The following is a 12,912-nucleotide window of genomic DNA, read 5'->3' on the forward strand; positions in this document are numbered from 1 at the left end:
GGCAGTGCGGCAAAGGGGTAGCCAAGAGCGGGCTGGTGGCCTGAGAGCAGGACAGCTGCCCCAGCATCCTGAGTCCCCTGAGATGAAACACCCAGCTCCTCAGCAGCGTAACCTGAGCAGAGTTTCACATTAGCCCAGCTCTGCTCCCAGCTCTATCTCCCTAGCTAGCATTTCACGGCTAGCCAGACCGTCACTCAATAGGAGCTGGGCTCCTCTAAAAACCCAAGCACTTCATTTTAACCTCCACTGTGTGTCCCCAAGTATCTTCTGCCCCAGGACTTCAGGAATTACTTTTCTATACATACCAACAAGTAGAGTAGTCTTATTAGAGATCCAAGGATATTTAATGCTCTAATTGTTAGCTGATCAACACAAAGCAAACACTCAGCTCCACAGTTTACCAAAATAATCATTGGTGTCAATCTGGGCAACAGATTCCTTCAAGCTGCACTGTTGCTTAGGTGAAGAACAACAGGACAGAGCCCACAGAGACTTTCTCCAAGGGCAGTTTTCCAAGAAAGCTACAAATAAGCAGCTGCCACCAGATCACCCTAGCACATGTAAGACTAAAGCTGGTTAGTTCAATAGATAAATAGTGATCAAAAAGATATGTTCTTTGGCATATATTGGAGATTTTTTCCACTTTCAGGGAGATGGTAGGAATATCAGAGTTTAAAGGCATTTGGTTGTGAAAGGAGTAAAATGCTTGGCTCCAAGCCACCAGGTCTGATAAGCAAGGGCCTGCATGGTATCAAAAGCAATCAGGTCAAGCTCACCACTGGTATGATATCCTTGGTTTAAGTGGAGCAAAAATGACATTAAATTGTTTTCATTCTTTTTCTGTTTCAAAAAAAAAAAAGAAAAAAGAAAAAAGAAAACAACCTAATTTAAAAATCTAGTTTCACAATCCTGTGATAAGGAGTGTCAGCTACAGATCAGTAATATATTTCCTATGGCACCTGACAATGAATTTAGCATGATACTCACCACATTGGTTTCAGTTACACACCAAGTCTTTACCAGGCTTCTGTTTTTTGCGGATTCATCATTTGTAGCAATTGCATTTATTACTGATTTATCAAGCTTTAAAAGAAAAAAGAAGGAAAAAATAAAAACATTATTCCAACTTGCATCACACACTTCTGTTCAGCTCTACTTAAATAACTACCTTAGGAAGCTCAACCAGGTAAAGCCTGCAGGACCATCTCTAATGCTGGACCTGGTGCCCAACAGGTAGGGAGGGGGTTTACTCCCTGAAAAAGGTACAATTCTATGTACACATACATGTGTCTCATTCTCCCCAAATCATTCACCACCTCATCTTACCCTTTCTGTTTAAACAGATGGATGTGCTAGGTTGTCTCAGCTAGGAGTATCTGCCAATCTCTAGGCAAAAGGCTGTCATCCCAACCATCCCACGTGGCTGTATTTGTCCTCACTCACCTTCCCAGTCCTCCTAGCTAGGTCTATCATCATTAAGGTGAGATGTGGGGGAAACAGAAACAGGAAATATACAGCTGGGGCTTTATGAAATGTGAATAAAAAGAAGAATGCATCTGGTAATGAGCTTTACCCCAAGGATACATGGAATGGAATGGGAGCCCCACCACCACATTTAGAGCATTTTAATTAGCTGTGACTGAACCAAGTAAGAGGCTTTCTTGAAGAGAGAAAGAGCTTACCTCAATGATGAGCTTTGTAAAGGGGTCTGTGATAACTTTTAGTAGCTCAGGGGCATCCTCACCACTTTCAAGATGAAAAGACTCAACTATAGCACTGGTGAGATGGTAAAGATAGCCAGAAATAACTTCAATGGGCAACAGTGCAAACACAGCAAGCCAGTTAAAGAAATCATGGATTGTTGCCCCAGCAAAGGCCCTGCGAGAAGAAATTAAAAAACAGAGCTGCTTTTAATTAAACAACATGTGCACAATATCAATTAAACATGAAATCATAGAGATGGGGATGAAACCCATTTCAAGATGGGAATAATGTAATTTCTGGGGTCACAGGAGATGGCTGCTTTGCTATAGAGCGCTAAATTGGCTCCACGCTGTTGGCCAAGTGAGAGTCAGCCAAGTGAGCGAAACAAGATAAACTAGAAAAGGCAAAAGTGATTCTTAACACAAGGATGCCAAGAGTACTTGTCTGAAGAAAGAAGTGGCTGTACAGTCTACATTTGTTTTGCCTCTCACCCATTTTTCATACATTTTTAATCCTCAGCTGCCTTTAATCCATGCCTCTGGGACTTGTTCTTTCTGATTCATGTGGGAAGATGGCTCTTTGCAGCCCTCTCACACGTTCTTGCAAACCATTGGCGTACAGCTCCCTTCCACCTTCTCCTTCACCGCCTGAGGAGCCACAGCTCTTCCCTCAGAGGCCTTGGCTAAGTGTATTTCATATGTCTGGTATGCCATAAATGATAAGGTACCAAAATCTCATATCCCTCCCAAGCTTACTGCCCATCTCCAGTAAGCCATGAGCACTCTCAGTGGTAATATCAAGTGTCAGCCTAAAAGTTGTCACTGTATATATTTGAAAGACAGAACACTTTATTTCTCTACAGTTACCAGCTCTTGCTTACTGTAGTCTTAAAAAAACCTTCAATATTGAAGTCTCTTTTAAGGAGAGAGACCAAAATACTGTAAGATTAACTTCTTATGCAGCCTTCTCATAATTAAGAGACAATCAAAGGTGGCTGGTATAGTGGGAGCAGCTGAAAATCTATCCTTGTGCAAGATCCAGTTTAAAACAGTGAATTATTGAAAAAAAACCCAAAACTTTTAAAGGAATCCAGGATGCTTTTCTTCAAGTATATGAAGCCATATACCTAGACAGCATTATATCTTGGCCATGGCCATGCTTGTGACTTTCCTAACTAGATATTCAAATTTTGGTCAATAGAAAAGTTGAATGGCTGTAGTAATGATAGGGAATATAGAAGAAAACCTACAAAGAAGGAAGAAAAGCAATTTTTCAGATCTAGTGTTTAAGTACAATACCTTCTAAACTCATTCCTGTCCCCGGCTTGCATGAGTGCCACAATTGTGTTTGTAACTGAGGTGCCAATGTTTGCCCCCATTATGATAGGAATAGCTGATTGAACAGTCAGCACTAGAAAGCAGAAAAGGAAGCACTGAATGAAAAAATCAGATCACCAGCAAGCTCTTTGCTCCAATTAAAATTAATAACTATTAATGTCACCAGAACCCTGATGTCCCTGACTTCCCTTGATGTCACTGGCATTAGGCGCTCCAATCCAGATATGTTTGCTTTAATCAAGCCAGCTGGTACCATTGTACTCCTATAGTCCCATGATCTCCACTGAAACTGCAACCCAAGGTTATCCCTTTTCATCACATGGTAGAGGGCCGCAGTAAGATAAAGTCTCTTCTTTCACAGGCATTTTCCTCCTTACTGCAGAATTTTGAGATGATGCCACAGAAACAAATGAAGTTCAGCAACTAGCTAATATGAGATAAATATGCAGGTACTTTCAAAACTAATGCATTCAATGCCAAGTCATTGTAGTTGTGGACTTACTATTGTTAATACTACTATATTATTGTTGTTGTTGTTATTATTATTAATTATTATTATTAATTTTTTAAATTTTATTTTATATCACAGCAACAGCTATGAAAATCTTTTCCTGAAATCTCTACTCTTACACTCAAAGCTTCTAGAACTTGAACACAGGTGTGAACGTTTGCACCCCAGGTCAAGATTTATGAGTGATCTCTAAGAAGATATTGTAAGCAGACTTACGTGTGGAGGACACCATGCTGACCACAATGGATGAAGAAGTGCTGGAGCTCTGGACCATAACGGTCACCAGAACTCCAATCACCAATCCCGCAACAGGATTAGACAGCACTGAATCATCTTTAAAAATGTCCCCTGCTGCTTTACCTACAAAAAACATATTCTAGAGTGAGGGAAGTGCAAGGTAAAGTCCATAGGAATTATAAGAGCATTTAATGAAAGATCATTCAACCATTTAATTGATACATATATAGCTATGCTTGCCAGCAAAAAAAGATTATGTAGCTCAGGGATCCAAATTCAGGTCCTCAACTCTCAGCTTCTCAGTTATCAGAGAATACTTCATATTCTCTCATTTCAGTGACTCAACAAGCTCTACTGAACTCTGCAGAGTTCAGTATAAAACCACAGCCATCAGAGGAAAGACTGTAGGACCAAAAAACACACATGCATAGATTTAAATGTTATCACTGCCTTGATATTTTTTTTTACTGCATCAAGGAAAGCTGTTATAATAATCCTGAGTAATTCTATTCCTGTAGCTTTTTGTGTTGCCAAAAATAAAAAATAACCTCCACAGAAGCTCACATAATTATCTCATAATTGCTTCTGAATCCATCAGCAGAATTCAACCCTTGGAGATAGGTAAATGTAAAAAAGATACATCAATAGTTTTCATATTTGAAGGATTTGTGAGACATTTCAGTGCTGGATGCTTTGATCAAGAGCAAAATTTTCATATTTCACCTTGTTGAAATGTCTTTCACATGGGATAGATTTATGCACGGATGTATTTGTGTAAACTGTCACTAAAGTAATAGGAAGTTACTAAGAAATCAGGGCCAATAATCCCTACATCACAGCTCTTTGGAATTTGAGAAACAAAGGCCCTTTCAAAAAAATGAAGGTCAGTCTTCAATCAGAGCTACTTGCTTCTGAATCTATTTCTCAACACGTAAATCTTTGGAGAATGTTCTTGAAGAGTGATATTTGTATTTTAGTCACTCAGATGAAATTTACTTCCTCATTCATAGTTTGTTCTTGATATTTTAGACATTTTCATACCTCCTACCAGTTGAAAAGCAGAGCTCAGTACATCCAGAGAACACACGAACAAGTAGAGTAATCCAAGGAGCATAATAAACTTCCCTATCCCGTAGAGTACACGAATGATTTTTCCTTTTCTATCCAGTTCTGCAAAATAAACACACTATGCATAAAAGACTTGCTTGATGTATCTGGTGTTCTTTCTGGAACAGTCTAACACACAAGCAGAGACTACAGAGTCAAAGGCAGTGTTGTGACCACAGTGTGTGATTAAACCCGAAAGAATGCTCTTCTTAATCAAATTTTAACTGCAGAAGCAGGTAGTGTGTTTACCTAGTTTTACCATGCAAAATCTTTTGGTATATGACAAAAGCATTATGAAGTCTGAGATTGAGCCTCAGTTTTATACACAGTCATACTACTGAGTAAAGAAAGACCAATAGGAGCCTGGATACAAAACCATATTAGTTTTGGATTGTTTTCCATATATTTCCTTGTGTTTTACGGAGGGTAAGCAGCATGATTTCCAGATTCTTAACTGACTAACATCCCCCATCCACTGTTGAAGAAGGTGAGACAGAGTGTAAAGCCTACATCTGAAAACTCCTCAAATCTTAAATTCAGTTCTGCAGCAAATATAATTTCAGAAAAATGACTGAGACAAAGAGAGCAGAAGTGAAGGAAAAAATAAGTGCAGGTAACTTATTTACTGAGAAATAGCTACCTGACCACTTGACCCCAGTGTCCTGCAGTTCCGGCAGAGCCCATGGGTCATCTTCTTCTGGCCGTGTCTCATCTATCAAGGCTATTGTGGAAAATGCAGGTTGAATTTCCCCTTTATTTCCAAGTGAAGCCACATTGCCTGGTGAAATATAACATTTAAAAAAAATTGTTTAATTACTTCCCATCTTCTCCAAGGAGCTCCAAAACTCACATATCTCTGCATCTCACAGATAAGCATACATCACCTTTGTGGTTTTCTCCTTCTTTCCCAGCCATGTTCTGGTTTTGTTTGGAAGAGTCCCCAATATAGTTATTGGTTTCAGGCTTTTCCACCTCAGGCCAGGGAGCCATGATCTGTGACTAACAAAGTAGTGCTGATTAAAATGCACGTCCCGTCAAAATACTCAACTTACAACAGGGTATGTGAGGAACATTATAAAGTTTAGGAGCAAAAGAGATGGAAATGGAATGGAAGCAATTTGTTCTCAAACACAGCTTTTTACTAATCTTTATGAATTATTCCTTTATTTGCAAAATTGATTTCTCAACTATTTTTAAATCACATAGACGATTTATTAGCACAATTTACACAATTAAAAAAAAAATTGTTTCCATCTTTTGCCTGTATTTTTGTTCTCTTTTAACTGTCATGAAAGCAAAGATTCCTCTGCTTTCCAAACCTTAGGCATTTCTTTTCTTTAATTCACTATATCTCCTTTCAGCAAAAAGTCAGAGGACTGACTTACTATGATAGTTTCACTTAGTTAGCCCTTGGCTAGTGGCCAACACAGCCGCTCACCCACAGCCCCCAACCCCCAGGGGTTAGGGGAGAGGACTGGGGGAAAGGGTAAGGACACTTACTTTCTTCCACCTTCTGTATTTGACTGACTTCCTTTACCAAACTGTACTTCAAGATAGAAACCTTAGCAAAGAAAATCCTTCCCTAAAGCTTTGCCTAGTTTGGATCACGTACGCTAGACCCCAGAGTTCTGAGCTCCAGAATTATACTTGCCGAATGACTGGACAAGAGCATAACTAGACAACAGCGGCTGTCTAGTTTGCAGGTCTATAGTTGCCTGTAACTCACAGCTGATGGTGCAAGTGAAGCTGAGTTAGTGGCAGGAAGGTCAGGCCCACCCATCTCATGTAGGCTTTCTTCCTCCTGATCCCTTTTGAGCACATTTGACATGTATTGTAATATTAACCAATAATAACTTAAAAAATAAAATATCACATGGCCTAAGCCTGCCGGCACAGGTACAAGCACATGCAAGAGACCTAGCCCAGGCACAAGAGGAAGAGACACCTGTTCCTTGAACCAAAACCTGTAAGAGTACTACTTATTTACTGCACCAATATCATAAGACAGAGGGAGGGACATGAAAGAAGGGGAAGGTGACCATGGGGAGCCGAGGCAATGTATAATACTTGTACCTTTCCAGGCTTGTAAGGCTGTTGGTTAGCTCAGCCAGCGTGACCAAAAACTCAATGGAAAGAATGGGAGAAGTGAATTCTGCCCAGAAAACCCTCACCTTCAGGCCTATCTCTTCCACCCTCTCTGCCACACGAGTCGGTCAGTGCTGCTGGCAAAGCTGCCCCGCGGCCGCCACATCTGGCACCCACGCAGCTGAAACATGGGTGAGAGAATCTGCCTGCAATGCTCCTCACAAACAGGGCACCTGCGCCCAGCCTCCAAAAGGCAGTGTCAGGGCTGGTATCGTGCTCCCATAAACAGGGTTCACCTGCATTTCACAGCCACTCTAAGGGAGTATAATTACCCATTCATTTAATCATAATCCTTTATGTAGCTGATGGGGAAAATGTTTTATCCCTGCCCACATCAATAAGCCACACATCCTCCTCCTTTAGCTGGGAAGGAAATGTCACAGACAAAATCACTCATGACTTACTGTAACAAAGGAGGGTATTGTTTTCTGGCACTCCACAAAGGAAAGAGTATGTCCCCTTCCACATTATCAGGAAAAGTTACTCTACAATCCCATGAGCAAAAACTATGCTTTTACACATTCTTTATCTGTGGCGTAAGATCCAGAGCAGCTCCCAAGATACATAAAGAAATATCTCAGAACAGATGAAATAAAATCAGTCTTGCTTGTTTCAACAAGGGCTTCCATTTGCTTGGAGCAAATTCTCATATTTTCTCCCATGCCAGAACAACCTCCAAGCCCCACCCATGGCAGAACATCTCTGTCTTGTTAAACAAGTTTCATTTATACATGTTCAGCATTTAAAGAGCTCTAAAAAAAATATAACTGCTCAGCAGCAGTGCTTCTTAAGTGAAATGCAATAATGAAAATACATTGGAAATTCAGATGTGAAGTTGCGTTGACAACATATTCCCACCATGGAGAGACACAGAATACGCTGGATACCATCAGCCCTACAGATGCCATCAGTACTTTTACAGCTCTTCTGTTACACTCAGTATGGAAATGAAGGATTCAGCCCACATTATTACTGTATGGAAACTGAGCTGGTGCACTCACTGGAGAAACTGGAGCTTGAAAACTTCAGCAGACAAACAGCCTCTATGTCTCCAAAATAAACTCTCCCCATTCAAGAATTCAGCAGCACATTTTTTCATAATGAGCATCTCCCATGTTCCTGAGGTGCTCAGGATCCCACAGGTACGTCATGTATTATTATTGGGTTTGCTTTATGTGATTAAATACCATAGAATGAGAGCTGACCACCTCCATGGAGGAAGGTTTTTCATGGATATGTATATAAAATTATTCCTATGAGCCCTAGTCCATCTCTGATTTGGGAAAGCAGACTTAAAAACTGGAGGTCTTCACAGTATTTGCCTTGTACTTTGGGGTTTGCAGAGGTATTACTAGAACAGCTCATTCTGTGTGATTGGTATCAAGGACTGATGAAAGCAGAACCATCTAGATCCTTGAAGTGCTACCAAAGCTGTCAGCTTTCTCCAGATCCCCACTCTTGTTACGAGGCATAGCCAAGAAGATAGTTTAGAGCCACCTGATACTCTGTTTGCTAGAGTCCTGGCCACAGCTACTTACTGTTAATTAATCACTGTGGTACAAGGATAATCTACCTTCTACAGTTTTTCCTTCAAAGAATTATTCCTTGGCCCAAATAAAGACATTAACATCTTGAAAAAATACTCAGAAGAGAATTTGGGTGCTGTGGAGGAGCAGAGCAGTGGTGTGACAAAGCTAACTGCGTCGCCTGGCAGCTCATATGCCCCTTTGGAAAGGCTGACATCAGGCACGGTATAAGAGACCAACATCATTTGACACAAGATACAAATGACAATGTAAACCCTAATAGTGGTTTGCTTTCGAACACCGAAGACACAACTACACTGCACAGGAACATGTTAGAGAACAGGCAGAGGATGGGCCGGTGATGACGCAAGCTGCAACAAGGAGCTACGTTCAGCTGGATGCACCAGTCCAGGTCTGAAGTCAGGACAGCCACAACTGCGGGATGAGGTGCCCGGAGTGACGAGCTCTGCCCATCCCCATGCCAGCCTGGGTGTCTCAGCGCTGCACGGCTGGTTCCCATCTCGGCTGGCAGGACGCCGGCCAGGATGCCTGCACCCAGGGTGTAGTCATGGAGCTCACGTCCGGATAAGTGTTGGCGTTTTGGATATCCACCTGTTCGGAGCTGTGCTGAAATGGGAGCTAATTTCCTCCTAAAAGTGGCAGGTTAAAATATGCTATGCATATTGCAAAGGTCTGAAAACTAATGCCTGAGCAAACTGTAATCCAGTCCGTTTCGGTCAACCTCGTGGCAAATCCTCTCACACCGTCGTGTGTGCTCCTTTCGGTGTAAGTATAGTCTTTCCTCACCTACGGAAAATGCTATCTACATGTGACATCCTTTCTATCTCCAAAAGAAACTGAAACCTCCTGCTCCTAAGAGGGAGATAGACAGAAATGATGGCATTCAAATTCTGAAATAAAATGTAAGAGAGAGAAAGTCAAAGCCAAAGTGGGCTCCCGTGGTTTTTATAGCCATATTCACTCTCTCACTGCAGCATTTCAAAGAGTTAAAGTCTCTGGGGAATGATTTGAGCAACACTAGGTGTCACGCAGTTGCTCTACATTGCGTTCCTCAGTGACTCATTGGACTGTAACAGCATTGCCTCAGCTGCAGGGCTAGACTCGGTGCTTTTCAGTTTTAAATCAGAAACAGTTCTAAAATTATTTATTTTGTTGGACTGAACATGGAGAATATGAACTACCACTTGCACATGCCTAGACAGTATTGTTTGTACCTCTCCACCCGTGACAGCTCACTGAAAGGCCACATTGTGCCTGAAATAAGAACCACAAAGCAGTAAGCCTTAAAGAAATCTAACCTTCAGGGGAGCAGACTCAGTCAAAGCAAGACAAAATAAAAGTACTGGAGAAAACAGCAGCATTTTCAATAACTGGCAATAACTGCAACAACCACCACCGTGACCATACATGTGCCTACAGGTTGCTGAGGCAGCTACAAATCAAGTTTTGGGTTCAGCCAGGCTTTCCCCTCTCTTGCTTGCTCTTTCTCTCTCAGCTTTTCTACAAATAAACATCACTTCCTCACCATTCACCTCCATGCTATGGTTTTTATATTACAAGGAGGTTTTGTCAGCTAAGCTGATATCTGACTGTATGACTTAGCAGATATGAATATTTACCACACGTTCTTCATAGCAGTAAACACCAGGCTACATAGCAATCCTTCTTATACACAGTTTGAAGAAATACTGGGGGTTTTCCCCCCACAAAATTTATCATTTCTGACACAGAAGCACATTATGTAGAGACAGGGAAAGAAAGATCTTCAGCCAGCACAAATTCGTTCAGTAGCTTTACATCAGCTGATAATTTTGTCCCAGAACCTGTTCCATGGCAGCCACAAAGCCCTGGGTGCAACAGAACACTTAAATAAACACCAGGAATGATTCAGCCTTGCTAGGAGCAAGTCTTATCTTTGCTCTGGCACCAGCAGCTTCCTTGGGGCTTTTTCTCTGAATAAGTTAGCAGGCTTAGCAAGGATGTAAACTTTCAACTAACATAGTAGTAAAGGAAAAAAATAAATACATGAAAGCTTAAAAACCCAAATTAACACTGTGCTCACTGTTTATTCCTATGGATCCTTGGAACTTATAGCTCACAGGTTTGAATCTAACACACAGCAAAACTGAAAACCAACTACAAACAAACTAATAATAGAGAACTACTTTCTAAGCTAGTGATATTACTTTTTGCATTCACAACCAAGCAAAGCACCTGATGCTGACACTGAGAAGTCAGAGACAGGAAACATCAGTGAACTACTTGAAATGTCTACTAGGTAGTTAAACAAAGCAATTGCTTTTTTAGAATGAAACAACAAAAAGAATAATAATCCCATCAACAAGGAAATACAACAAATTACCCCATCCCGAACAAAAAACACATAGTAAAAAATCGAGAGAGGAAAAAGTAAGGACATTAAAAAGACTTACTGATCGAATGGAAGAGCTGCTAATAAAAGTTACTGAGAAACCAGGTGATTTCTGCCTACTGCCACATTAGTTGAGCTAACTACATTAGACTAATGTATTCTTTTTACCTCTGTGTATCAAACCAAATTAGCATAAGAAAATGTTTCCATCAAGAATAGCCTGACACGGCCATAGTGCAGCACACAAACTCCACACACTCTCTATGCTAACACACAAACTGACAGCATTTCCTTCCAATGTTTCATTAATCATTTCCTAGATATTTTCCAGTATCCAATACCACTGATTACTATGACTTAAAATCTCATTTCTTTTCAATCCAAATAGTAGTTAAAACAATACTTTCTTATGCTATAGGCAGTTATTTCTGTTTTGTTTTGGGTTTTTTTATTTTTTTTTCTGACAGCTAATAATACAATGTGGTTTTTTTCCTTTATCATATTCTGTAAAAATAAATCCTAGTTATTTGCAGAGAAAAAATAACCCATTTTGGTTTTAGAACTATGATTTTTTTATCACTTCCTTAAAATATAAATGCAGTGGAAAGAACACAAGCTGAAAATGCTAAGCAGTGGATGACATTTCACATGCCACTCCAGTTCCCCACGTTAGCTCTTTGTTGCCATTCCTTGAGCTGCAAAAGCAGAGCTTTGGATTTACAATCTAAGCAAGTTCAAAAAGAAGAAAAGAAAACTCAGTCTTAGTTGTTCTTACTTACCACTTCTTTCTTCCCAGACAAGAGAGCGAACAGATCAACTGGGCAGCCACTGAAACCTGCAATATATATAGACAGGTGTTGAGCAAAGTTTGCTTTCATCACTGCGCACTAACATTCCTATTTTACAGTCCAGAGGCACTGCCTACCTGCAACTTAATGATCACAATCAACCTTTTTTTAGCAGGAGTGGGCAGCAACCAAGACTGATAAAACTACAGGCTATTTCACACTTATCACATTCTAAAAAATGTCCCATCAGCATTTAAGTACGAGTTACTAATGTGTTCATGTGAATGCTAGGGAACGGTTTGTTCCAGCCTGAAAAATTGCCGTCCACCTGGTCATTCAGTAATCTTTTTTCCAATAATCATTTTTCAAAAATATTTTGCAATCTTGAAAGTCTGTCAAAAGGGCATGAAGAAGATGTAGTACAGTTATTTGTCTGTTCAGGTGCCTATTAATCTGCCTAAGAACAGAAGTGAAGGAGAATCAGATAAAAAGCAGTGTAAGTAGGAAACACGTAAGAACTTCTTTGAGAACAGAGGATGGAGTTTCATTCTTATCAGTGCTCAATGTTTACAATTAAGGTGAGCTCATTAGCATTTTGGCTGTTGCTCTCCTTCTAAATGAGATTTAAAGATGTAAGGACACCTTTGATAATTGCATTCAGAATGCTAGCAAGGAAGAAGGCTATATGATAAGTAGATATGTTATTCAATAAATACAGGCTGGTGTTACAAAGCAGTCACTGGCATGACTCTCTGTTCTACTGATGAGCTTAATGGGGAGTTGGGGGGGCTGCATTAGGCACTACAGCTTTTTTTTTTTCTGTTTCAACAGGCAACTAACACTGAGAAAATAAGCTGTAAACCAGCAGCCTAATCAGTAGATCTGCTTTGTCTGCGTGTACGCGCTCATATCTCCCAGCAGCTTAGTGACTTAGTAACTTAGAAAAATAAAACTCTTGCTTTTTGCACCTTTCAGTCCCGTGGGGATACCCAGCCTTTGGAGCTGTGAGTCAGAACTGTGAGTCTTCACCTGCGTCGGCATCAGAAATGTTTAATAAGTGGTGACCATCAAAGTCTCTGCAGCCCTGTACGCAGCATCACGTCACGCCGGTGGAACGGCCGAGCATCTCCCCTGGCCGCAGTGGCTCTGCTGGTGTAGACCCCAT

The 12,912-nt window shown here is 40.7% G+C and overlaps 1 protein-coding gene across 1 annotated transcript in view; it reads right to left on the bottom strand.

Moving 5' to 3' along the window:
* Positions 1–11,837, bottom strand: part of SLC34A2 (solute carrier family 34 member 2) — a 19,307-nt gene extending 7,470 nt beyond the window's left edge. Inside the window, exons 1-8 of the mRNA XM_010176736.2 lie at positions 11,739–11,837; positions 5,781–5,895; positions 5,537–5,674; positions 4,831–4,959; positions 3,769–3,912; positions 3,003–3,114; positions 1,683–1,878; positions 988–1,083 (exon numbers count right to left, since the gene is read on the bottom strand). Of these exons, the coding sequence (XP_010175038.1) occupies positions 988–1,083; positions 1,683–1,878; positions 3,003–3,114; positions 3,769–3,912; positions 4,831–4,959; positions 5,537–5,674; positions 5,781–5,895; positions 11,739–11,837 (1,029 nt within the window). The remainder of the gene's footprint in view (positions 1–987; positions 1,084–1,682; positions 1,879–3,002; positions 3,115–3,768; positions 3,913–4,830; positions 4,960–5,536; positions 5,675–5,780; positions 5,896–11,738) is intronic.
* Positions 11,838–12,912: the final 1,075 nt, after the last annotated feature.

Source organism: Antrostomus carolinensis, unplaced genomic scaffold (genome assembly GCF_000700745.2).
Source record: "Antrostomus carolinensis isolate BGI_N321 unplaced genomic scaffold, ASM70074v2 scaffold2861, whole genome shotgun sequence".
Lineage (NCBI taxonomy): Eukaryota > Metazoa > Chordata > Aves > Caprimulgiformes > Caprimulgidae > Antrostomus > Antrostomus carolinensis.